The 27,905-nt window shown below is 31.1% G+C and overlaps 1 protein-coding gene across 2 annotated transcripts; it reads left to right on the forward strand.

The window, feature by feature from the left end:
• Window positions 1-8,556: 8,556 nt before the first annotated feature.
• Window positions 8,557-13,824, forward strand: PUB13 (plant U-box 13). 2 transcript variants are annotated; one of them, XM_039038547.2, is made up of 5 exons: window positions 8,557-8,801; window positions 8,877-9,148; window positions 9,929-10,045; window positions 11,541-11,996; window positions 12,394-13,824. In XM_039038547.2, the coding sequence occupies exons 2-5, from the start codon at window positions 8,879-8,881 to the stop codon at window positions 13,552-13,554; spliced, it is 2,004 nt and encodes a 667-aa protein (XP_038894475.1). In that variant the 5' UTR covers window positions 8,557-8,801; window positions 8,877-8,878; the 3' UTR covers window positions 13,555-13,824. The 2 variants fall into 2 exon arrangements, with proteins under 2 accessions (XP_038894475.1, XP_038894476.1); XM_039038548.2 differs by having other exon boundaries at window positions 8,563-9,148.
• Window positions 13,825-27,905: the final 14,081 nt, after the last annotated feature.

A 27,905-nucleotide genomic window follows, 5' to 3' on the forward strand; every position in this document is an offset into this window, starting at 1 on the left:
TCATTCATCAAATCTCAATCATCTACCTCAAACAGTTTCCACACGAATAGAAGGAAACGGGGACAACACCACCACTCAGAGCCTTCAGTATTCTCGGAGTGAGAATCCAAATGGTGGGCTTTGTTCGGATTTGGTAGAGGGGAGGAGGAAGGAAGACCATTTACAACGATCAAGCAAGTGGGAGAAAGACTTGTCTATCGTATAGACAAAATACTTAATCGTATAGGTAAAGTATACGATCGTGTAGGAAAAGGTAAGCAATCGTCTAAACGATCGTGTAGGAAAAACTAAGTGATCTTTTATACAATCGTTTAGAAAAACTTGGGTGCTAAACGATCTCTTAGTAAAAGGTAAACGATCGTTCAGTAAATAGCGTGTGCAGGTGTAAGCGTTAAGCGATCGTTCAACACTATCGCATAGGCTCTGATTTTTACTAAGCAGTGACACACTTCAATACTATGTTCGCGCATCCAATGCTTAACACACCATGAGCTATTTAAGCGTCTCAAAGCGATTCTTCAACTTACTCATCCGTTATGAAAACAGAAAAGATGCCGACCTATTATCCCTTAACCGTCCAATTAATAGACAATAGATATAATCACATTATATTCATAACCTATGAATTAATATCATATATTAACCATAGTATTTTTTCCTCCACTAGATATAAATCATATTTATATCCAATTTTCTCCAAATTAATGTATCTCATACATAAAGTTAATTATATCATATATAATTAACTAGTTCAATTGTATCATATATAATCGAACTCCCTCTTGTCAATTTGAACATTTCAAACTGATCCAAAAACTGATTCTCAACTTGTATCCTAGCTATCAAAGGGACCTTATGGACCTATGGCTCGAAGCTTCAACAGTACGTGAATAACTGACTAAACTCTTTGGCCACGATATCCACCATCCGTTAATTGCCAGGCATTTCACTAAAGACCGACAATTGAACTCTTCTTACCATAGATATATTTCTATGTCCATTTGATATAACCAATCATCAATACGATGACCATTCACAGATGCTTGTAAGTACAGTTGGGCCAATTTATCGTTTTGCCCCTGTAGTTACATTTTACTCCTTAAATAGCATTGATTCATCTAATGAACAATACAACATAGTCCTACTATGTATGAACACTTCTCGGGCCATGAAAAGGTATGTGGCGCCACATCGTTCAAGCTCCGAGATCAGCCCTTAAGAGAGCAATCTATTTACTTACCCCTGCTTTGGGGAAGGAGTGAACTCCATCTTATGAAGCTGAGTTCCCAGCTCCCAAATTAGACGAATCCCCAAAGTGGTAGGTTTGAGTCAATGCTCTGGCCACTCACAACCATGCAAATCAAAGGACCGCCCTCAACGGCAGGAGTTTCCAACTCACTTAGGATTGAAGTCATGTTACCTATGGTCATCTTAGTAAAGTGAAGTCTCTGTCATGAATGGAGTTATATGACAAGATGTTAACACTTCGTGGTCAGGTCTTATACAAACTCTTTGTATAGGACGCCCCCACTCGCATGTCCCCTACACGAATGATTAGGATTAGACCATCTGTGACAAGTCACAACACTTGTAACTATTCCACAAAGTGAGTCGTGTCTATAGTGTTACCAGGATAAGGTTTTCCTTCTATATCTATATACTACAGACTATTTTGGTTGTCACTTAAGACATAATCCACTTGTATGTCACAACATACATGTTTAAGTTACATAAAGACAACCAGGGATTTTAAGTTTATTGGTTTGTGGTAAAATAAAAACATCTAAATGTGCAAAGTCAAGAAGTGAAGTAAATATCATATATATTATACATCATAAGCATTCATACAAAATTGTTTACAAACTACAGGACACAAGACTTTAGGGCACAAACCCCAACAAATTAAATTTTAGAAATGAACTAAGACCAATAAAACAAGAGATTTATCATCAGACTCCTAGAAGATTAAAAAAAGATGCCAAATATCATTATGGCAAGAAAACCAGATCTTAAGCAACTTTCCCAAACTCCACAGGCAACATCTAGATCTTTCCCTAAGTTTATCTCTAAATGGGCCCAAAGCATACAAACGTGACAATACTTCTTAATTCTTTAGGTACGGTGATAAGTAATCTGATGCATTCTACAACAAAATCATTAAGTGTTAGTTCATGTGAATATCCAACTAAATAAGAAGGAATTTTTTAGTAAGAAACAAATAAAAGAAAAATTTACCTTTAAAGCAAGCAAACAACTGAAGTTATACAGATATTGTTGTAAATAGATCTTCAAGATCTTAAACAAATGGGAGTTTGAATGGATCTTACCCGGAGCTCGAAGATTGGAACAGATCTTAGCTGGAAGAATGAAGATCTGAGCTGAACAGCGGATTTGGGCTACAATGATCGACTGGCTACGACGAATGACTGTGTTACACGGACGATTGGGCTACACGAACGACTAGGATACTAGATTTAATCGACTCATGGTAATCGGATGGCTGGGCTACCACATCTGAGCGACGATGAGATGGAAACCCACCTACCAACGCTACCATACTAACCTATATGAAGGAAAACTACCTATCAATGCTGACAGTGAATCGTTCGATGGAAACCTACCCACCGACCTATCGACGTTGATCTGAACGAAACCCATCAGTTGTTCGATGGACGCTACCTACTAACACGGATTGATCTGTTACCAGATGATCGATGCGACTAGACGACCTGAAAATAACCCACTATCGATGCTACCTACCATATCTACATGGCCAGAGGATTAGGGAATCTTTTTATGGAAGGAGAGGTTGAGGGTTTTAGGGATGAAGAAGTTTTGTGTGAAAGAAGGGAGAAGAAAGCTTGTGGGTTTGATGGAGAGAGAATTAATTTTACTAAAATGAAAAAAGAATGGGTACCTTTAATGTCGGTTTTAAACCAACATTGTAGCTTCATCTTTAATGTCGGTTTTAAAACCGACATTAAAGATCCACTCTTTAAAAACCGACATTGTATATCTGTGTTTAATTTCTTCCAACCAACATCATAGGTCGAATTTTTTATTGGTCCTTGCCGTTGATAAACATATTATAATAAAAATGGGAATAAAATTACTCAGTAAATAATCCCACTATTGGGGTCAGACCATGCATTTATGTTCAATAAAAATGCAAATATATAGGTGGGACATGCGTAAACCAATTATTCATGGACTAGTGAACGATTTAACTCGTCCTAACACAAATCTGGTAGCCCGAAGGCTCACAAAAATAATATGAAAGTGAATACATTGGTCCACAGAACTGTAAATGATGGTGTTAGGAGGGCAAACCGTCGCCTACTTAATTTAACATATAATATTCAATCAATAACTCCCACAACATAATTATGGTACATATCATATGGTATCATACTCGTATATCTTCTTTAATCATACAAAACTTTTAGGTGATCTTAGAGAAGTCAACAATAATATTTAAATTTTGTCGCAGGATACAAAGGTATTCCAGTAGTAACATTTAAACATAATATGCCATATACCAATATTGTCATGCTCATATAACTTCCGTACTTATGTAACATATCAATTTTTTTTCCTCTTTTTTCAGCCCCTCCCTCCTCCAAACTTTCTCCCTCTCATGGCTTCCATCGCCACTTGTAGCTGCCTGACACTGCATCTGTGCCATCGCCGGCGACTGCATTTTTTTTTCATTTTATTTTTTTTCTCATAGCCCTTGAAAAATCGCTCATTGTTTTTTTAAAAGAAAAAAAAATAATCAAATTGAAGGAAGAATAAAAAAAAAGTTGACAAAGAAGAGAGAGAGGAAGAAGAAGGAATGGAAAACAAATTACCATCCCAACTTGCGGTTAGGGGTGGACAAAAAAACCGCTCAAATCGAACCGAATTGCAAAACCGAACTGAACCGAACCAATTTATAAGTAAAATCGAATTTTTCAATTCGGTGCAGTTCATTGGGCTGGTGAAACAGAATTTAAACGGTTCGGTTCGGTTCAAAGCTTGAAAACCGATTTCTAAACCGAACCGAATTGTTTATATATAAATATATATAAAATTATAAATATATATATAATATTAATATTTATTTAATAATAAATAAATAACCTAATTTAAACTCACTTTACCTTCTTTAGCACTGTCGAGCGCCGCCCTCCACTTTCAGCATTTCACATTTCCATTTCGCAACTAGGGTTTCTGCCGCGCCGCCGTTCTTCTTCCAGTTCTGGTTCTTCTTCCTCTTCGTTGACGACTCGACCAGACCGTCTGGGCGTCTGGTTCTTCTTCGTCGACGTTCGACGTTCACTTCTTCTTTCGTAGAACTAGTCACCAGAGTTCACTTCTGTCACTGTTCTTCTTCGTTGAACAGAGGTAAATAACTAAAAAAAAAAGGTCAAACCGATTCTTGAAACCAAACCGAATTGAACCGGTTTAGTTCGGTTCGGTTTGAACTACACAAACGGTGTGGTTCGGTTTCATGTATATACAAAAGCGGTTCGGTTCGGTTTGGCTATCAAATCGAATCGGACCGAATCGATTCCACCCCTACTTGTGGTGGTAGAGAGAAGGTTTGAAGGAAGTTGGGAGAAAGAAGGAAAAGATGGAGAAAAAAATAAATTAAAAAAAAATTACTAGAAGTGTTTTTTTTTAAAAAATAATAAATAAAGATTTTAATTTTAAAGAGATCTCACATTAGTTTTCTATTAGTAATTAATACAAAAATGAACAAAGGGACCTAATGTGCTACCAAACTTAAACTTAGGGTTAAAATTGTTGAGTTGGAAAACTCATGGACTCAAATACAACCTAAACCATGTTTTGGGGACTAAAAGTGTATTTTTTTTACTTAATAATTAACTAATAATAAAATCTTGCACCAATTAGTTAAGATAATATAAAATATTAATTATAAATATTGATCAAAATTAGGCTAAATTATATCAAATACTCCTAAAATGTATACCTTGTGTCAAAAATTCTCTTAACCTTTCAAAAATTTCAAACCGTCAAACTTGAAAGAGTTAAAAAAAAATACTCTTCTCGTTAGTTTTGGATGAAAATGATTAGTATTTTGTTTAAAAAATACTCATGAACTTTCAAAAGTTTAGAAATATAATTAAATTTGAATAAAAAACTTCGAAGATAACCTTACTGAAAATTTCTTTGAACTTTCAAAAAGTTGCATTAATACTTAATACTCTTAGCCTAAAAAAAAAAAAGTTAAAAATGGTCCAACCGTTAGTATAGTGATCAATTTATTTGAAGTTTTCTTGAATTCAATATTAAAACAAATTATATAGATATCATCTTTTTCCTTTTTCTTTTCATATAGATACTCTCATTTTTCTTTCATTATCCGATTCTTACACCAATTTTCTCACAAAAAAAAATGTAAACAAAAACCTCAAGTTAAAGCATAAAATCACACAAAATTTCAAAATAAAAATTTTTCCTTAAAACTAACCAAGATGATAAATAACCAAATACAAAAAGGATGTATTTGGTTATTAACACAAATGGGTCAACTGCTAACATACAACCTCGTTAAAACATTTAAGTCTGGTCTCTTTGGTGCTTCAATTATTCTTTTTCTTTGTAAAAATACATATACCTTAAATGGAATGGGGCAACTTTTTTTATTAGATAAACAAAGGTCAGACAGTTAACAAGAAGGAAAATAAGAGAGGAAAAAAAATAGAGAAAATATACGAGTGTTAAGTCATAGATTGAAGTAGGAAAGGGAGAGGAAATGGAAGAGGGAGGTGATGGGTGTAGATAAATGATAAGAACATTTTTAAGTATAATTTTTTTTAAGGTAAGGGCACTAGTGCAACTTTTGAAAACTTAGAGGTATTTTTGCTATGAGGTATTAACGGTTTTTGTTTATAGATAAACAATAAGAATTTTGAACTTTTCTTTTAAATTTAAGGGTGTATTTGAAACTTTTGAAAGTTCAAGGGTATTTTTGAAACAAGACACTAACAATTTTCATCAAGCACTAACGATAAGGGTATTTTTGAACCCTTTTTAAAAGTTCAAGGATATTTTTTGAATGGAACATCGAATCCCGGAGCGAAAGTGAGTGCTCTCCTTTGCTTTGATTTTGCCTTAGGATTTTACAACACAGAAGAGATAAACCAGCATTCACAATGCAATATTATTCAGGTTATGCATGAAAATTTCAGGGAAAAAGGATATTACCTTTGAAGAATGCAACTTTCTTCAAATCTCTTCTTTCACGAACTGATCTTCCTATAATTCCTCCTCTCCCATACAACAATACCTCTATAGTGTCTTCCTTATTATGGCTCTAACAAGAACCGACTTGTGGGAGCCTCTTTTGATAGATAGAGGGAATTTATGAGGAGAAGTATTTTGTACGGAGAACTCTTTGCTTTGTGTTATGAAATCTAGAAAGAAAAGTAGAGAGCCACACCATTTTTTCTTACCAATAATCTATTTTTCAACCCATAGATGACTTCTCTATATAACACGTGAAGTGGGAAAACTTCCTACTTCACTTCTCTCTCCCACTCCTGAGTTATTATTTAACTTAATCAAATTAGTTAAATTAAATTAAATTAAACTAAATCAATTAATTAAATAATAATTTAATTAATTAATTAAACATCTCATATTTAACCAAATAAATATTTATTTATCTCATAACCTATAATTTTAATATAAATCTCATTCGTATTAACTTTTAACCTATAGTTTTTAATATAAATCTTATTCACATTGACTTTTAACATATAGTTTTAGTATGGATCTTATTCATATTAATTTGTTATTTGAATCACATTCAAATATATTACATCTCCATATTATATAGTTTAATTCAGAATTAACTATATGTTATAATGTACCTATATACATTATGTTAATTGTATCATATACAATTAACATATTATTCACTAAATTAATTTGAACACTTCAAATTATTCTTTGAAAATATTTGTCCTTGTTAATTCGTTGTGAGCTAGTAAGGGGATCTAATGAACCTACAAATTATAAACTCCGATGATCTGAGATTAACTAATCAAACTCTTTAATTAAATTAATCCATTCATTAACTATCTAACAAACTACTATAGACCAATAATTGCACTCTTATGCATTGTTGAACATGTTGCGTCCATGGATTTAACCATTACACATAGGTCGATTCTTCACGAGTTGTTCATAATTACAGTTAGGTCAAACTACCGTTTCACCCCTATAATTACCTCTTTGCCCTTAAGTACCACTGATCTTCTAATGAACAATTTATTTATGGTCCAACCATCAACCAAGTCCCTCTCGAACCAATAAGAGGATGTAGCTCCATTGTTCAAGACTTGGAATCAACACTTAAGGAAACTACTCATCTACTTAACATAAGATGAGAATGAGTGAATTCCATCTTATATAGTTATGTTCCCAGCTCCCCATTGGATAAGTCCCTAAAATGGTAGGCTTATTGAGTCGACGACTCAGACCACTCTCACCCATACAAATCAAAGGACGAGCCCTCATAAGCAAAAATTCATAACTCATTCAGGATTGAGATCGAGTTGTATATGGTAATCTTGTGAAGTATTAATTTCTTTAGTTAACATAATTACAAAGAGAGATTAATTATTTCACGGTCCAGTCTTATACAAATTTTTTGTATAGGATAGCTTACTCGCATGTTTTCACATGAACGATTTGGATCACATCATTAGTAACAATTAAAAAGTGGGTTATATCCATAGTGTTACCAGGATAAGGCACTCAATCTTATCCATATACTATAGACCATTTAGATTATTACTTGAATATGATCCACATGTCAACTATATATTGTTCAAGCCTCATGAAATAACCTTGAACTTTTATTATAATGGATAATTCATTATTGCATTTTTAATAATTAAATTAAACATCATATTAAATAATTAATTAACCATGAGGTTTTAGAGCACAAATCTCAATATTTTTTTTTATACAAAGTATAAAGTTGATCGACATCCTTTTAAAATAAAATTAAAGTTGTAACATGATATACCCATTTGAGGATAGTTTGTTGAAGAGTAGGGACGAGCCGAGCGTTGGTGCAGAAAAGGAAATAAAGAGAGAGATGGATGCATTTCCTACTATATATAGATTAATGATGTGTGATCGACTTAAACAAAATAATCCTTAGGAAATTCAAAATCCATAAATCTAGGGAGACCATTTTGAAATCAGATTAAAAATTCCGCCAATTTTTCGTTTTAAATCAACTTGTATTTAAATTAATACATTTACGAAAATTCAATATTTAAATTGATAAAATTATTAGTTTAGAATTTAAACGATGCGCTTGTAAAAAAAATAAATTCCATTTGATTTTCTTTTTAATAAATTAGCCAGAAAAAAAAAAAGCGCGTAAAAGACGGAGTGGTTGGAGAGCCAAGCCGAATGAGCCGAGTATAAAAGGGGCGCATAAAAAGTAAACAAAGTCGCCGTTACAACAAACGTCCAAAGTAACGGTAACGGAAAAATTAAACGTCTAAAAAATCCAGCCCAGCGCTCACACACAAACACACCCTTTTTTCTTTCTTTCTTTCTTCTAACTTCTAAGCGCTCTCTCTCTCTCTCTCTTCTTCATCCCTCAGCCGCGCCAGAAACGTAAAAGCAAAATTTCCTTTTCAAAGCTCTGTTTCTCATCATCATCATCATCACAATCATCACATCTCTGTAATGGAGACGTCTCAGACTTCCCATTCCTAGCGTTTCTGCGGAAGCTACTAACAAACAGCTTCAAAATCCGTCTTCTGGTGAGATTTCACCAGATCTTTACCTGTTTTGGTGTTCTGTTTTACGCTTAGATCTGATTTCGAGTGTTTTTCCAGCTATGGAGGAAGATAACGGCGCTCTTATTCGGAGTTTGATTGATGTAGTGAATGAGATTGCTTGGATCTCGGATTTTAGGTATACTGTTAAGAAACAGTATTGTAATTTGTCTAGGAGATTGAAGCTTCTGATTCCAATGTTTGAAGAGATTAGAGATAGTAAAGAGTCGCTCTCTGAGGATACTCTTAAGGCTCTTGTATTGTTGAAAGAAGCTCTTGAATCGGCTAAGAAGTTGCTCAGATTTGGAAGCGAAGGGAGTAAGATTTTCCTGGTGAGTTTGTGTTACTGTGCTTTAACTTCTTGTCTTTTAGTATCGCATTACTAGAGCTGCTTCTCTGGTTTTTTTTTTTTTCTCTTTTTTTCTTTTTGATACTATTTTCGTGTGCTTTTTTCTTCTTTTCTAGCGTCTAATTCGTTTGATCGAGGAAAAACGAGTCAACATCGACTTCCATTATTCCAGAATTGTGTATTTTATGGATTTGATTTAGTAGAAAATCATCGTTTTTGTTGTTGCAGCTACCGTGTATGTAGATGAATTACATTTTCGATGGGAATTAAAAACATTCACTCCGGATTTTTGTGTGCTAGGAATGAAAATTTCCGAAGACTGGACATTCAGTTTATGTTTCTATTTTTGCATAATATTTACATCCTTACGAAACGACAGAGATGTAAAATTTATTAAATTCCGCAAGTAATTGCGCTATGTAAATTTACCATTTTGTTATTTCCACTTTCAGATGACATTTTCCATTATGTGTTCTTTCTATAATTAAACTTTACTTGTATTTCTGTCTTATGATTCAACTACGTCCGTTTTAAATCCAATTTCAAATGAGCAAGCTAAGCTTAATTGGTTTTATCCATCAGACATATAAATCCGACTGATAATTTATCGTGACATCAATTCAATTACTTCCAACTTTTCTAGTCAGATGTTGCATCGAATTTCTATAGCTAATATCCAAACAAAATGGAGTATCTGAAGCATTAGAGATGTTTGTTAGCATATCCACTCTTTAATCAAACTTCATTTTGTTATCCATTCTAGGCCATAGAGAGGGAGCAAATTATGAACAAATTTCACGAGGTAACTGCTCAGTTGGAACAGGCGTTGGAAGGAATAGCCTACGATAAACTTGATATATCCGATGAAGTTAAAGAGCAGGTAAGAAAAAAAATTATGTCATCTTACTTTGAATTTGCAACTCTAGGCACGATACCAGCATCATAGGAGAAACACTAGCTCAGCTTGATAGATTTATCATTTCAGGATGTCATTAATCATGTATATACAATAAACACACTTATTTTGATAACGTCTGGAACATCTTTCTTTTGATTTCTTTTCAGCGTTGTTCATTGAAAATATTATTGCTCAATTTTCATGGTTGTCGTCAACCTTAGTTCAACTTGTTAAGGCATTATAACCTCGACAAAAAAGTTAGGGTCTGTTTGGTAGGCAACTCAAATTATGTTTTATGTTTTTAGATTCACCGAGTTCAGTGAATATGTTTTTGGTTGACAACCTGAATTCTGTTTTCGAAAACTGTTTCCGAATTTTGTGATCCAAACAGTGCAAATTCTGAAAATATTTTTTTTTTTGTTTCTTGTGTATCCAGATTTGGAATTCGAAAATTTATACTGAAACTGATAAAAAAGAAATAACAAATATACTATCTCATATTATAAAATCAATTATTTTTGTTAAATTAAAATATGCAATATATTATATATTATATGATATTACAAAATAATAATTATACATTTTAACATAAAACAAGTTCATAAATTAATTAGTAATGATTTATATTCAACCTAGTATTTAGTGAGTAACTAAATATATTTTAACACATTTTGAAAAATTTTGTAAATTGGAATTTAATTTCTGAATTTGCTACTAAACACATATCTGAAAATATGAAATACAACTTTGTTTTCTCTGAATTCCTTGTTTTCATAATTCTATTTTCAAATTGCCTACCAAACAGGCCTTTAGAGTTTCAAATCCCCACCTTACATATTGTTGGACGAAAAAAAAGATACTTTATTGTGATCACATCACATATTGAGAATATTCCATTATAAACAAAAACGAGAGGATTCAAACGCACATCTGACAATAGGGAGACAAACATTAATATTTAACTGTTGAGCCATGCACGAGTTGACATTGTTTTTCTAGCAAAGGAAATGATGTTGCGTGAGGGTGAGAGATACAAACTCTTGTGGGGGAACCCCTTGTCCAAGTCGGGATTGTTGTTTTTGTGTATTTACAATTTTCCTTTTTCCTGTTGAAGTTTTCAATTAATCTAATTGTTCTCCTTTTCAATTAGGACTAATGGGGTTTTTTATGTCTTAATGTGAATGTCGTGCTGAAGCCAAAAAAATCAGAACTAAACTGTGTTGTGGTACCAATAGAGATATGACCTTCTGGATGGTTAAGATGAATATAAGGATAACTAAAAGTTCAGAAGTTGAACATAACTAATATATGTGATGGAAAACTTGTGTAATTTATATGAGGTTACAAAGAACATGGAAGAACCTTTTTAGGGATTATATCTTCCTCTGTGTTTATCTCAACTAGATATGAGATAACGTGTAGAAGCTTGCAATCAATATTTTAAAATCATTATGCACATCTACAACCCTGTATGTAGGTCGAGCTTGTTCTTGCTCAGTTCAGAAGAGCCAAAGGCAGGGCCGATGCTCCTGACTTTGAGCTGTCAGATGATATTCTTGCCCTTTACAACACGAGCAATGATTCTTCTATAGATCAAGACCGCCTGAGGAGACTGTCCGAAAAATTACAGTTAATTGGAATATCTGATCTTACACAAGAGTCAATAGCTTTGCATGAGATGGTTTCTGCTACTGATGGAGATCCAGGTCAGAGCATTGAGAAGATGGCAGGGCTGCTAAAGAAAATAAAAGATTTTGTGCAAACGGAGAACCTCGAAACGGACACTCCTAGTAGAGAAAAGAGTCCTCCAGCAAGTTGTAGTGGACAAGTATCCAATGATAAAAATAACAAGGCCCCAATCATACCAGATGATTTTCGCTGCCCCATATCCCTGGAGTTGATGAGAGATCCTGTCATTGTCTCAACTGGACAGGTACTTGAATAGTAGCCTTTCTCCTTGATAACAAATAATTTCCACGTTATGGTCTTTGCCTTCACTTTACTTATTAGTCGCTCTAGGTACTCGCATTACATCCGAATGTTTTCAGATACAACTAGATATCAGTGAAGAACAATATCAGATTGAGATATTTTAGGTGCATAGCGTCCTGAAGTTGGAGCTGATTATGTTTCATCTTTCATCCTCTTGTTGGAGTGGTTTTAATGATTAGCTTCAGATAAGATTATGTACATCATTGTAAGAGAAAGTGTTGCTGTGCTGAAATATGTGACATATTTAAGCGTTTTATATCTGTCTGAATGGTTTAACAACCGCTGCTCTAGTGCTGATTATGTAATTAATGCAGAAACCAAAATTTTCTTTGCTGTAGACCTATGAACGTTCGTGCATTGAGAAGTGGCTTGAAGCAGGGCATGGGACGTGTCCAAAGACACAACAGAACCTTTCAAGCACTACTCTTACCCCGAATTATGTGTTGCGTAGCCTTATAGCCCAATGGTGCGAGGCTAATGGTATTGAACCGCCAAAACGACCCAGCAGTGCTCGACCATGTAGAAGCTCATCATCTTGCTCACCTGCTGAACGCACAAAGATTGATATTCTTCTTTGCAAACTCGCATCTGGAAATCCTGAAGATCAGCGATCTGCAGCTGGTGAGATCCGACTTCTTGCAAAACGGAACGCAGATAATCGTGTTGCCATTGCTGAGGCTGGTGCAATACCTCTCCTTGTCGGTCTTCTTTCAACTCCAGATTCCCGTGTTCAAGAACATGCTGTGACAGCACTTCTTAACCTCTCTATATGTGAGGACAACAAGGGAAGCATCATTTCCTCTGGGGCAGTTCCTGGTATCGTTCTTGTGCTCAAGAAGGGGAGCATGGAAGCACGGGAGAATGCTGCAGCCACTCTTTTCAGCCTTTCAGTTGTCGATGAAAATAAAGTTAGAATTGGTGCCTCCGGAGCTATCCCGCCACTCGTTACACTGCTTAGTGAAGGCACACAAAGGGGTAAGAAAGATGCTGCAACTGCACTTTTCAACTTGTGCATCTACCAAGGAAACAAAGGAAAGGCAGTGAGAGCTGGTGTAGTTCCAACCTTAATGCAGCTTCTCACCGAGCCTGGAACCGGAATGGTGGATGAAGCCTTAGCCATCTTAGCAATACTTGCTAGCCATCCCGAAGGGAAAGCTGCCATCGGATCTGCGAAGGCAGTGCCGGTTTTGGTAGATGTTATTGGGACAGGTTCCCCCAGGAACAGAGAGAATGCAGCTGCAGTTCTCGTGCACCTCTGCTCGGGAGACGAGCAACACCTAGTAGAGGCGAGGGAACTTGGAGTGGTTAGTCCATTGATAGATTTGGCACGCAGTGGCACAGATAGAGGAAAGCGAAAAGCTGCACAGTTGCTTGAGCGAATAAACCGACTGTTTGAGCACACAGCGCATACGGAGGTGCTTCGGTTGCAAGCGCCAGAGTCTCAACCTCAAAGCCAGCCATCACAATCGACCTCAACAACGGAAGTCGTTGGTAGCTGAGAGTGGAGTTTGATCTTTGCTTTACACAGCTCCGTTTCTTTTGTTCCTTTTTACATGTAAGAGGCAGCTTTGCTTCACAAGGGGAGGTGGAAGATCACCTGCCTAATCTGTAAGTTATTATCATAATTTATAATTTTATTTTGTATCTTTCTTTTTTGAAGGGAAACCATCTTTGAACAAAAAGGGAAAGAATCTAAAGCCCAATGTATGAATGAATCATTATACATCCTCAAATTTTTTGAGAGGAAAATTTCAAAATTTTTAAGTAAATTTCTTGACCTTCATAGCATCAGATCCAACAGTCATTGAACAATTCCATTTTAGTTTTGGAAAATAATAGACATATAAGGCAAGTAAATAAATTATGAGAGTGAAATATGTATAAATTTATGGGCATTATTGGCTTTGAATTTTCTCTTTTTGTTAAGATGTTAAATCATCTTGAAATTTGATAAGTTGGGTTGGATGTATTAACATAACAAATTGTATCATAAATGTGTAAGTAGCCATTTTTCACCCTTGAGTTGGTTTTAAGTTAGAATAGAACTTCCAATTTCATCAAATTGGATATCTAATTTCTCTGAGTGTTGCAATTCTTTATTTAAAAATTGGTTGCACCTTAAAGAAAAATTTATTAATGAATATATTTTGATATTGCATGACTCGTTTCTCCATATTTAAGTTTCCCCTATATATATATCTATTTTTTAAATTGAGTTCAAATATGTTTAGATGGCAATTCCAATTTTTACTTTTTAAGTTAAGAAATATATGACTTAACCAGTTATGCTCAAGTTCGTAATGTGATTTAAGTATTAGTTCTTACATATACAGTTTGTAAGCCCTTGACTATAGTAATCAAATATTCAAATTTGTTAATTTGTTTATTTCTTTTATGTATTCTAGTAAATGAGAAACTTTCTTTATTTTATATTAGCACGCATGGTTACTATATTTATGAGATTTTTGTACGAAAGATCTAAAAGTTTAAATAATTTGGTTGACTTTTTTTAAAACAAAGCTTTCTAATCTTTTGCTAGCGCTACTAAATATTTGCTCTCTTATTCTAGTTCTAGCTCACTTTATTGCTCCAACTCTCATTTTTGTTCATGTTCTCACCTCTACCTTTTGCACTAGTTTATTTGGCGATTGGAAAAACTCCGCCGTTGCCACCGACCATCGAGCAATGGCAGAGGAAGACAAAACAACTCTCCCCTCGTTGTCACCCTTGCCATTGTCAGAGTCAAAATACATGGAAGTGAGGGTTGTTCTAGTGACAAAATACAAAGAAGGGATCTAGAGGAACAAGAAAAGGAAGAAGAAGACATGGGGAGAGTTTTAGAGAAAGACATAGAATCAGAGCTGAAAGAGCAATGAAGAAAAGAAAATATTATAAAAAAGGTTTGAAAAGGTTTATAAAATCTTATTTTGAAAAACCAGGCTAAATAACATTTGGGCTCAATTTTATGGTCAATCTATCAAATTATACTATGTTGACGTAGATCAATGACATGTCACATTTGCTTAATTACTTTGGTAAATAAAGCTGAAAAATTAAAATAACCTACCTATCATAGTCCCTGCTAGATTAAATTTATTTTCACCCACGAGTTTAAACTTTTGGATTAATTGGTGATTTAAGATGGTATCAAAGTAGGTTGATTCAGAAGGTCCTCTGTTCAAAACTCTGCATTATTATTTCTTCCCCAATTAATATTGATTTTCACTATTCAACAAGTTAGTTATTCAAACAATTTCATTATTACTTGAAAGAGAATATATTGGGACTATAGGGTACAACCTACTAACAAATCAAGAAATATAAAGATTTAGGTTCTGTTTAGTAACTATTTTATTTGTTGTTTTTGTTTTTGAAAATTAAGCCTATATCATCCATATTTCTTAATGTTAAGTACAATAGTTGAATTCTTAGTCAAATTCCAAAATAAAAACAATTGTTTGAAAACTACCTTTTTTTAGTTCTCAAAATTTAGTTTGATTTTTAAAATCATTGGTGAAAAGTAGATATCAAAAGAGAAAATTTAGATGTGAAAGTAGTGTCCATCATATCGTTGCTCCATATTTTCAATCAACTGAATTAACTCTTTTTTTTTTTTTTTTTTGCCTTTATTTTTGTGAGTTTTAGACTTTTAAACAGTTTAATTCAAAGTATTTTCTAAGGGCACGTTTGGATTAACTTAAGAAAAAGTGTTTATAAAAAAACTCATCTTTATTTAAATACTTTTGACAGAAATTATTGAGAATATACTTGAAAAACTATTTTGAGTGGTTGTCAAACACTCGAATTTTTTTAAAAATGACTTATTTAGTAAATTAACCACACCCTAAATTTCATATCCATCCTAGATTAATCGGTGTTAAAATTGAGGCTAATGAATTTGGTAATTAGTAGGTGTCATTACTCTTAGGAGAATGATATAATAGTATTCAATTATTCTACTTTAATATAATACCTCTAACAATTCGTACACTTGAAAAATCAAATAACAATGGGCTTTCATAATTAGTGTAGCTCTCAATTCTCTTTCAATTATTGTTCTACTCATCTCTTAGCTATCTCATTTTTCATTTTGGTGTGAAGTATAGTTGACCCCATTTTTCTTGAGGGTAATTGTGCTTGTTTGTGTCTTGCCACCCTATTCTCTAACTCGAAAACTCTAGTCCATTATCAGTTCTTCACAATACAAATACTACCTCAATTCTCCTCTCAAGTTTTGAATTTCCAATTTTTACTTTCAATTCTTTGAATTTTTCAAAAGTTTCATTTCTCATTTGGATAGAAAATACCAAAAGTCTCCCCATGGAAACTAAGCATAAGCCAAGCAAAAAAAAGTACACATTGGTCCCTTTTACCTCCGAAACAGAGAGCTATTGCTTGCAAGTGGGCATAAAAAGGAAAAATGACTTGATGAAGAATAGGATAGAGTGAAGTATAAATTCAAGAGTTAGTGGTCCATATCAATATTTTAAAGATACAAAAGTCGGTGAAAAAATCTACTACTTAACTGATACACTTCTATCACATTGATATACTATTCTTTACGCCTAACAATATTTGATAGACATTTATAAGCACCCGTGATATATAATATTTTATAGCATTGATAAGCGTCAAATAGTATATGAATACATACGTATGTAATAGACTTCTATTACCGAAAATTGTACCAAATTTGACACTGATTTGTTATTGTTTGGAGGCTAGAAATGCGACTGTGCCCCCCCTTATGGTTTTTTTTTGTTGTGTAAAAAGTAAAAAAGGGAAGAAAGAAAATGTTTGTAAGTAAAATGGTTGGCAATGGTGGAAGGAAGAAAATTAAGATGCTGAGACAGAGAGCAGAGAGGAGAAGGTGGCAGCTGCTTTACAGTGGTGTGCAGCTTTGTTATGGCTATCACTTTGAGTTTTGCCCTTCCAGAGGATCACTTCACTATCACCCAATCTGCCACACACATGTGCTGATGTGCATTCATTAACAAATTTTATTCCCTTGTCTCTCTCCCATAATTCACTTCCTATCCATCCCTTTTCAACGACACGTTCAGCACGTTGAATTACTTTTTATAATAATCTGTGTATTTAGAGTGTAAATTATTTTAATCTGAATTATAATAATTCATTTTTACTTTGCTTGATGAGTTCTTAAAACGTATACGACTAAACAACTATGATATTTGACTCACTTCTTACTTCAAACGCCTATTTTTGTCAATCTCAAATTGGCAGTCCTAAGTTTCATTATTTTAAAAAAAATTGTACTCTCTTCTTCGTCTTATTTTAGTAAACTTTAAAAGAATAATAATTCTGACCATTACTTTTATTTTGGTTTTTAAAAATGTATAATATGGTTTCAAGTATGTTTACTAAAATGTATTGAAACTACATAGCTTGGTTAAGAAGTGTATTAGATAGGTGCACATATTGAACAATGAAATGAAACTTAAAAAAATTAGATTAGTCTCTAAATTTTCTAAATTTATAACAATATAATCCCTCAAATTTAATAAGTATTAATTTAATTTTTATACTTTAAATTTGTAATGTTTTAGTCTCTATCGTGAAAAGTAATATTAAGATTTATTGAAATTTCTTACCCACGTAGATTGATAAATTGATTAAGATTCAAGTCTCTCTATAAATTATAAAGATTGAGACGTTACGCAATCAAAATTGACAATTAAATTAATTTGATGAGATTTTTCTCAACATAGGAACTAAATTATCACAAAATTGAAAGTATAGAAAATAATTAAATTGTAAAGGTACGGAATTACTGCTTATATTTTTGCCATTATTAGTTTCATTTTTTCATGGTTTTGTTCATAAAACTAAACTTTTATGTGTGTATATATATATATATATATATATATATAGGGCTTTTGTTGGGAGTTTTAAAAAATAAAAAAATAAGAGAAAATATTTACACAAATAGCAAAATTTAATTATTTTCTCATTCCCCATCTTTCGGCTCCTCCTTCTTCTCCTGCTCCTCCTCTTTCCTCCTCCTCCTTCTCTATTTATGAAAAAGTTAATTAGAATGGCAATAATAGACAATGGAAGACCAAATTATAGACCAAATGATAGTAGTTTTGTTGTTAATAGTAATTAAAATGATAATCATAGGCAATAGAAGACTAAGTGATAGACCACTATCATTGTTTATCATAGATAGATACTGATAGTTGTCTATATGTGATAGACAATAATAGTTTTCTTTTATTGTCTATCAGACTATTATCAATTGCCTATTAATAGATAATCATTTTGTTGTTGCTAGTGGTTTTATTTTATTTTATTTTATATTATTTATTTATTTATTTATTTATTATTATTATTATTATTATTTGCTTTTAGATAGTTTATGATACATACACTAGACATTGGATATTGAAAATTTTGCTGCTTATAGATAGTTATGATAGATGTTGATAGAAGTCTATCGATGTATATTAGTGATAGAAACTTATATAAGTCTATCACTTATAGACGCTGATAGAAGTCTATCGACGTCTATTAGTGATAGAAATTGATACAAGTCTATCACTCATAGACACTGATAGACTTCATAGACGTCGATAGAAGTCTATGAATGTCTATTAATGACAGAACTGATAGAAGTTTATCATTGATAGAGGTTGATAGAAGTCTATCAATGTCTATTAGTGATAGAAATTGATAGAAGTCATCATTGATAGAGGTTGATAGAAGTCCATCGATATTTTTTTCTTTTACTATTTTTGTAAATAGTTTGACATTTTTCTGTCGGTGAAAATTTCTCATTTTTATTTACTTATTAAAATCTTAGCTTCTTACATTTTAAAAACATAAAAGTAAATTATTTTTAAAATGACTACTTTTAGTTTACAATGTTCAGCTAGAACTAACTTTAAAAATATTTTTCCAAACAGATTACAATAACAAGGATATAACTAATTTTAAGATCACTCCAAAAAAAAAAAAAAATCCTTTTAAGATCACAAACCAAAAAAGAAAAAAAAAACGAAGTAATTTAGTCATCTCCTAGCTTTTCTAGTTTTCTTAAAAGGATAAAGTTTCTTTTGTTTTATAATATCTATCTTTTTTTTATTATAAAACAAAACAAAATTAAAAAACTTTAAAGATGAAATGTCCAAAATTAAAAACTAGAAAAAAGTCTTTTTTTGAATCTTCTGTAACAAAAGAAAATTAAAAGGAAAAAAACCCCAAAGATGAAACAAAAATAAAATCAGAGATTTAAAGTTGAACTTTTGAAATCCATTTTCTTTTAGATAGAAATACCTTTCTATTAGTACTTTTTGAAAAAAAAAAATTAGAAATATATTTATGAGTGAATTTAAAGTAATTACTTTTTTTTTCTAAGGAAATAGAATAGTTAGCAAATGTGATTTAATTATAAGTACTTTTGTAATAAAAAGTGTTTAAGTAATAAATATTTTAGTGTTTTCATCTACCACTTTTAAAATCAGTAATAATGTTTGGCTAAATTATTATGTTAAATTACTGAATGACGAAAATACTTAAATTTATAAATAAAGGTAAATTTAATATGATATCATCTAACGTAAAAACATATGCCATTATTTATTCTAAGTACTTTAAAATGCTCTAAATTTGTTTAGATATGCTTTTGACTACATATATACACATGAAATCAAATACCTTAAAATGTTTTTAATAAATATTCTTATTTACCTAAAATCACTGTCAAAATTCCTAGTCATGCAATATGCTTATATCAGATTCTCTTAAAGATTAAAACTCCAAAATTGTTTTTAATCTTATTACCAAAAAACGAAAAAAAAAAAAAAAAAAAGGGAAAAAAACCCTCATCTCAAGTTACCCATCAAAGTTGAATTACAAGTTTAGTTCCCTTCAACTTTCAGATTTGTATCTATATAGATCTTGAATGTTAAAAAAAGTCTAATTAATTTACGAACTTTCAATTCATGTACTATGATATACAAGCTTTCTCGAATTTTAAAAATTGTCTAATAAATCTTTAAACTCTTAAACGTAAACTTCAAAATTAAAAGTGGATGAACTTGTTAAACATAATTTAAAAGTTCAACAAGACTTATTTAACACACAATCAAAAGTGTAGAGATTCATAACATATTAATATTAGACGGTATGATATTAAATTTGTCTTCACCTACCAGCTAAAGCTTTTCGATCAATCAGTAATATAAGATAATATTAGAGTAGATGGTATAGAGAAATCCTGTATTCAAATCTGTAATTGAGTCGATAGGTGATTTAAGAAGTTGTTAAATTTAAAAACTCAAAAGCTAAGAGAGAAAATTAGGGGAAAAAACATAGAATAGATGGATGAATGTGAAAATGTAGGAAAGAAAAATGGAGAAGGATCCAAATTGTGAAGTTGACCCTATTTCAATATGGAAGGTCCCTTCATGCATTTGTAAGTAGAAAAAGAAAAGAGAAAAAGACAAAAGGGTCCCTACTATCAGTCTTCATTGAGAAAGAAGAGAGATAGAAAGAGGACAATTTAAAGGATATTAAGGCTGCAAAATTTCCTTTCTTTTTTGCAACTAATTTATCCCTCACTGCAACAAAAGGCCAAGCTTTTTGCATGAAAATCATCAACACATAAGAAAGAAAGGAAGGAAAAAAAAAAAAAGGGTAAATATGTCAAAAATTGGATAGGGAATTAGATTCCCACACCACCAACTTCACTCACCTTTTTCTTTTTTTTATTATTATTCTTTGAACATTTTCCTCTTCTTTTCTTCTAACCCTTTTAAATCAACCATTCTCTTATTCAAAAGAATATTGATAGGATGTGCTTCTCATTTTCATCAATGAAATATATATATATATATAGTTCAAAATTACAAATTGTCATGCATTTATAGATAAAAGGTTTGTTGTTTTTAAAATTGATGTTTGTTTGCTCAAAATTTTTTTAGTATACTTTTCATATATTTTAAAACGATATTTGAATTCATGGTCAAATTTTAAAAAATAAAAATAATTTTTTAGAATTTTTTTTTTTAAAAAAAGTATGTTTTAAAATTTTGTTTCTATTTTTAAAATTTGGCTCAAAATAATTTAAATGTTTTCTTAACAAAAAAAAAAAAAAAAAAAACACAAAGGGACCCTTGTAAGTTGTAAATATAGCAATCAAGCTTATTGTATTTGTAAATATAATACAATGTACAATAATTTGTAAATATAGCAAAATTTAGATCAAGTCTCAAAGTCTATTGTGATAGACTATATTACTAATAGGAGTCCACTAATAAAAATCTATCATTGATAGATTTTTCTATATCTGCAATTTTTTTTTAAATGTTGTTATGTACTTCATATTAACCCTAAAAGTATTACCCTTTGCAATTATCCTAAAGAAAAATAAGAGAAAACAAACACAATTTACAAAACTAAATGATTATCAAACTAGGTTTTAATTTGTATCTTGGTTTAAGTTTTGCACTAGTATTTTGATTATTTAAAAATGAGATAAAATAAAAATAAAGGAACTAAAACAATAACATTTCAATTAAAAGTCTAAAAACCAAAATTGGCATTTAGAAATTAGAGAGATCGAAATGAACCAAAAATAAAATATGTAACTAAAATAAATATTTAAATAGTACAGAGAACCAAACTGGGCGAAAGTCGAAAATATAGACCTCGTTTTGTAATCATTTCGTTTTTTGTTTTTATTTTTAAAAATCAAGTCTATAGAAACTACTTCTACCTCCAAATTTCTTCATTTGTTATCTATTTTTTACCAATGATTTAAAAAACGAAATCAAAATTTGAAAACTAAAAGAAGTAGTTTTTAAAAACTTCCTTTCGTTTTTAGAATTTGATTGAGAATTCAACTGTTATACTTAAGAAATATACAAATTATTGTAAGAAATAAGAAGAAAATAGGCTAATTTTTTTTAAAAATGAAATAATTACCAAACGGGATCATAGAATCAAATAAATTTAAACCGACTTTGATTTATGAAGGAGCTGTATGCTATTTTTCAAAATTTAGTATTGTTATATGAGCTGGCGAATTTATGGTGTTTTCTTCTTTTAATTTGATTAATTACGATACCATTTAATAATTATTTTGTTTTTTTTTTTTTTTTTGAAAATTAACATATTTCATCAACGTTTTTTACAATAGTTTGCATATTTCTTAATTATAATAGTGGAATTCTTAGCCAAATTCTAAAAACAAAAACAACTTTTTCAAAACAACTTTTTTTAGTTCTCAAAAATTGAAAAGTAGATAACAAAGGAAAAAATTTAGAAGTAGAAATAGTGTTCATAGACTTAATTTAAAAAACTAAATGATTACTAAATGATTACCAAATAAAAAAATAAAAAGTTAGAGGTAGAAATAGTATAGGTAAATTTTGATTATAAAAGAAAAAGAGTAACAACACTTTCACACGCAACAAAAATATAAATATATATGAACATTTGTTTGGACTCAATTAGGAGAATATTAAAACGTTGAATAATCAAATGAGAATCAAATTTCTTGTAGATTTGGAGGAGATTTATATTAATATGATTTGAAATCTTATCTTATTCTTTTGAAAAGATAATTTTTTTTTTTAACACACAAAAAGGGTAAAATCAAGGGATTAAATGCAAGTTCATTATGGAATATCCTTATTTTGAATTATATAAGGATATTTCTTTCTAAGCCAATGCATATGCAATTCCAAATTTAAAAAATAAAAAGTAATAATAAATACTTTACACATTCAATTTGTCAACTTGTATTCATTTGGACACATCACAACAAAAATCAAGAATCTCAACACTTTCCGTATGGTAATGGGACATTTTATATTTTCATTCGTTGGAATACAAAGTTGAAACCCAAATATTTCTTTTGTGGAACCAAATTAGTTCTATATATTTATGTAAATATCCTTTCATTTTTGTCAAATTTTTCCGAAGTGATAATTAATGGATAATTTTTAATTAATTTTGAAGTTATTTGATAATGATTTCATTTTTCATTCAATGTTTTTTAAAATTATGTGTTTGTTTTCTTACTGTTATAGATAATTTTGGACCTATGAGTAAGGCCAAGATCAGAAGAAGTTAAAGTTTGAGGATAAAACCCTGAAAATTGCCTCATCCCGAATGAACTCAAAATAGGTAGGAAATAGGCTCAAGAGATACACATCTAGAGAGTGGGTGAGGTGACCGGGACATCTTACCCAAAAGAGTTGCCTCCGGAGGTCGAGTCCAACAAGTTTGCCTTTGTTTTAGGGCCTGGCCTTTGCATGCTCACAATTGGAGGAAAGTGCAAGTTGGACCAAAAGTCTCACTTCCCCTCGAAGGTTAAGGCCAAGGCCAAACTACCAAGGTAGGTCCCCCTTGTGTAGGTTCAATCCAACCTTCGGGTGTCCTATTCATGAAGGGACTAAAAAAACCTTAGGTTTAAACCCACTATATATAGAACATGATAACTCCGTATTAGATAAGCCCATCTTCTTCCCAAAAAGCTTGTGTTAGGCCTTTGTTAGAAACTAACTTAAACACCAAAGTTTTTGTGGGCAGACACTACATTGGTATTCTTTTTTTATTGTTTTGGAGGTGATCTCTTCTCCCAAATTACAAATTTACCATCAATGACACAGGAAGGCTAGATGCATTTTTCTAGGCCAAATTTTGCCATCAATTACTTACCATTTTTTTAATGGTTTCCAACTCTTTGAATGCCTAGTTAGTTTCTAAAAACAAAAAAAAAGTTCTTAAATAACCTATTTTATCATATTTTAAAACTTGAATTTTGGAAATATACTTATAGAAAGTAGACAACAAAATAAAAAGAAAATTCATAAATTATAGTATTTAGCCAATGGGAACACATTTCTCCTCGTTCTCTCCACCATTCTTCATGTAATCGGGGATTCCCGCCCCGTTTAAAATGGGTCCCTGTGGGTCTCGACTTTGTATGTTGAATGGACATTTCTAGCCTCTATTCTCACCATATATTATATTAGGATTTTGAACATCCATCTCGAAGGAGTCACCATCTAGAAAGGGCATTCTACATGATTGGTTAATATTAGCAATTGAGAGGAAAAACGATTTCATTTGTTTACAAAAATGAGGAGTTCCTGTCTTAAATAAAACCAAGATGGACAATGTAAACTAAAAACACTCATCTTGACTATAAACTTATTCAAAACAGGGGAAACCAACGTTTTTGTAAACATGTATGCAAATTGTGATTGCGAATGAACTGTCATAAGCTTCAAAACCCCATGATCAATGTACTCCCTCACGAAGTGGCAATCAATTTCTATATGTTTACTATGTTTATAGTAGGTAAGATTGGATGCAATTGCAATGGTAGTCTCATTGTCACAAAAAACAAGGGCTGGAACAGGAGATATAATTTGTAAATCTGGTATAAGCAACCAAAAACTCTCATGAAGTCATAATCAACAGGTTTATCATTAAGTATGTTGAAGGGAGACTTATTTGATAGTAGAAAAGCTGGTATTCGATTACTAATGTATGTGGCAGTGAGTACATAATCCCCCCAAAACCTCAAAGGAACTATAGACTAAAAGAAAAGGGCTCAAGCAATATTGAGAAGATGTTGATGGTTTTTCTCTCTGCCACTAAGTTTTGTTAAGGTCGTTCTCACACGAGTATTGGTGGATAGTACCTTTTGAAGCCAGAAATTTAGTGAATTGTAACTAAGGAGCATTGTCTGAGTGAAAACCTTAATGACTTTAGAATATTGTGTTTCAATGAGCTTGAAAAACCACATATTACACATCAAATAAGTCCATGTATAACGAGAGCAATCGTCAACCAATGTAAAAAAATATCGGTAACCATGATAAGTAGGTGTCTTAAAGGGACCCAAACATCACAATGTTCCAAATCAAATATACATGAAGCAACATGATTATTTGATTGAAAAGATAAACGATGTTGTTTTGCAAGCAAACATATATAACATGGACTAATATGTTTGTCTAATACAATGGAGTCTTTCAGTAATTGCAGTCTTTTATGAGAAAGATGATCAAGTCTAGAATGTCAAGTATCAATATGAATATTACAGGAAATGGATAACATAGTGAAAATTTTATTCAAAGACTTATCTACTTATTTCATACATGAAGTGGCAGAGAAGGTAAGTGATAAATGATCATCTTGTAAAAGAGAACTTATAGAAATCAGATTGTAATCAAACTTTAACACAGACAATACATCTCGTAACAATAGAGATTCAGAGAGTGCATATCACCAATGAATTCAACATTAACATAATAACTAGTAGGTAAAGTGACTATAACATTGAGAACCTTTCACTAATTATGGAACATAGAATGCAAGTGGCAAACATGTTTTTGAAAATTATAATTTTCAAATTTTGACTTAGATTATAGTTAACAAACACTCTTAAAATGTAGATAGGAAAACAAATAATAATAATAATAATAATAATAATAAATTAAAAGAATCTTTCTAAGTTTAATTTTAAAAAACTATCGGGAATTTTCGAAAATTAAAATATAATAGAAACTTTTTACACAAAATAACAAAAATTTAATTTTCTTTGATACATGCTAATATCCGTATATATTAGTATTTTTATTTTTTTCTACTACTTTTATGAATAGTTTGATATTTTTTCTATATATGAAAATTTCCTAAACTATTTGTCAAAAGAAAAAAATGAAAAATGTTTAGATGAAAACTAAAATATTTTGTTGGTATATTTAGAGATGGAATAATTGAGCATCCAAATTAATAGAACAAAACACACGCATGCATGAATAATATGAGTTGCCGTCCAGATCATCAAAGGGAAAATAATTGTGAGATTATATATATATAAACGGAGGTGGGGCCCAGGAAGAGTGACGTGGCATAAGAATATCCAACAGGGAGCATCCAAGGAAAGATGATTTTGTCTCCCATCGGACGGCTATGGGAGGCCCATCTCCAGCCTTCCCTCCACGCTACCGCGTTTCCTCCACTACTAAATTTAACTCTTCCCTCTCATATATTATATAAATATATAATTTTCAATTAAAATTTTTAAAATTTCTTTTCTTTTCTTTTCAAATTTTGAATTAGAGTTTAAAAACCTTTGTAAAAACTAGATTGATGGCAAAAACAAAAAAGAAAGACTAAATACTATTTTGGTTTTTTTTTTTCTAGCCTAAATTATATAAGTTTAGATTAAGAACTTTTATGTTTGTATTTAACAAATTATTTAATTTTTCAACTGTCTATGTTATGTCAATGAATTCTAAATAATATTTAATAGATATTTAAACTTTCAAATTTGTATATAATAACTAATCAACTTTCAATTTTCTATTAGACACACAAAATACTATATTTTTGTCTAATAGATTCACAATTTGTTAGATATAGAGTTAAAAGTTATCGATCTTTTAAGATATCTTTAAAATTCAAGAATTTATTAAATTCAAATTGAAAAATTTTGACATCATTCGATTCGTGATTCATTTTCATTTTTATGTTTCAAGGAAAACCATTAAAACATGTCTAATTGCTTACTTTTAGAAATAATTTCCAAAAGCAATCCTTGAAATAGCCCATTTAAAAAACAATAATTCGTCGTTGTCTTTATTTAAATTTTATTTTCATAAATTATGAACATGGAATACACTATTACATTTTTAAATTCACAACCAAACATAGATTTTGAATTCAAAATTCAAAATTAGAACCAAATGTATTTTTGAATACAATGAAAAAGGAGAATTTGTTTTTGTTTTATGAAATCAATATTCAGATCACGAACTAAATAAAATTTTAAATACCTATCAGACACTTTTTAAAATTTAGGATTGGACTAAAATACTTGTAAAACATTTTCTTTTCAATTTTTGGTGCTAAAGAAATTTTTTTAAATGTTAACTAAAAATAAAATACTACTATATGGCTTCACTATTTTGTCCTCATTAGAAATTAGTAAATTTTAAATAAGACAAATATGTAATATTATCGGTAGCTGCATATATCTAAATAGTTAAATTAGGAAGATAAATTTTCTATTGTCATCAAATACAAAAGCGAAAAATAAATTGGAGTTGAACTATTGTTGAATGTTATATTCTTATTAATGAAATTGAAATATGATGAGAGTGTTAAAGGGTGTCAATCTAGTTGGAATTTTCGGGCGCACCTACGGACTTAATCTTGTATCTTTTCTTAAAAAAAAAAAAAAAAAAAAAAAATACAAATTGGAGTTGGCTCTTTCAACTTATTTGGATATAGATTTTCACCATCTTTTCGAGTTCAATTTTTTACAAAATAATAATTAAATAATACATTATACTTAGAATCAACTTGTAACATTACAAAAGTCTTAGTTTTAATTCTTATGTTCTCATATTATTACACTATAAAATAATATGAAATACATACAAATTGCTAAAGCATAGTTGTAAGGAATCAATTTTATTTATTTACTCATTTATTTTTACAATATGCCCATCAATATTTTCTTCTAGATTTACAAAGAAGAAATCGGAGATAAGGTCACTCCAATCGTTAGAGTGAAGAGCATCTACAAAATTTTGAATTTCATTCAAAGTACTTCATATCTATCAAATACTCAAAAGCTTCCCAAGAATTAACAAATCTACTTCGACTCGAAGAGGGTACATCAAACTTCAAATGCGATAGAAATGTCGTCATGTCATTTAATGAAGATATTTCTTCAAAGAACAACTTCGTGACACGTGAAAATTATGTCGTATTTGAAAGAAACACCACCTATTTGAATCTACAATATTACTAAAATAAGTTTAAAAAAGATTATATTTGAAAAAAAATCAAATTTAAT

The sequence above is a fragment of the Benincasa hispida genome, chromosome 8, assembly GCF_027475165.1.
Source record: "Benincasa hispida cultivar pf3 chromosome 8, pf3_genome.v1.1, whole genome shotgun sequence".
Taxonomy (NCBI): Eukaryota; Viridiplantae; Streptophyta; class Magnoliopsida; order Cucurbitales; family Cucurbitaceae; genus Benincasa; species Benincasa hispida.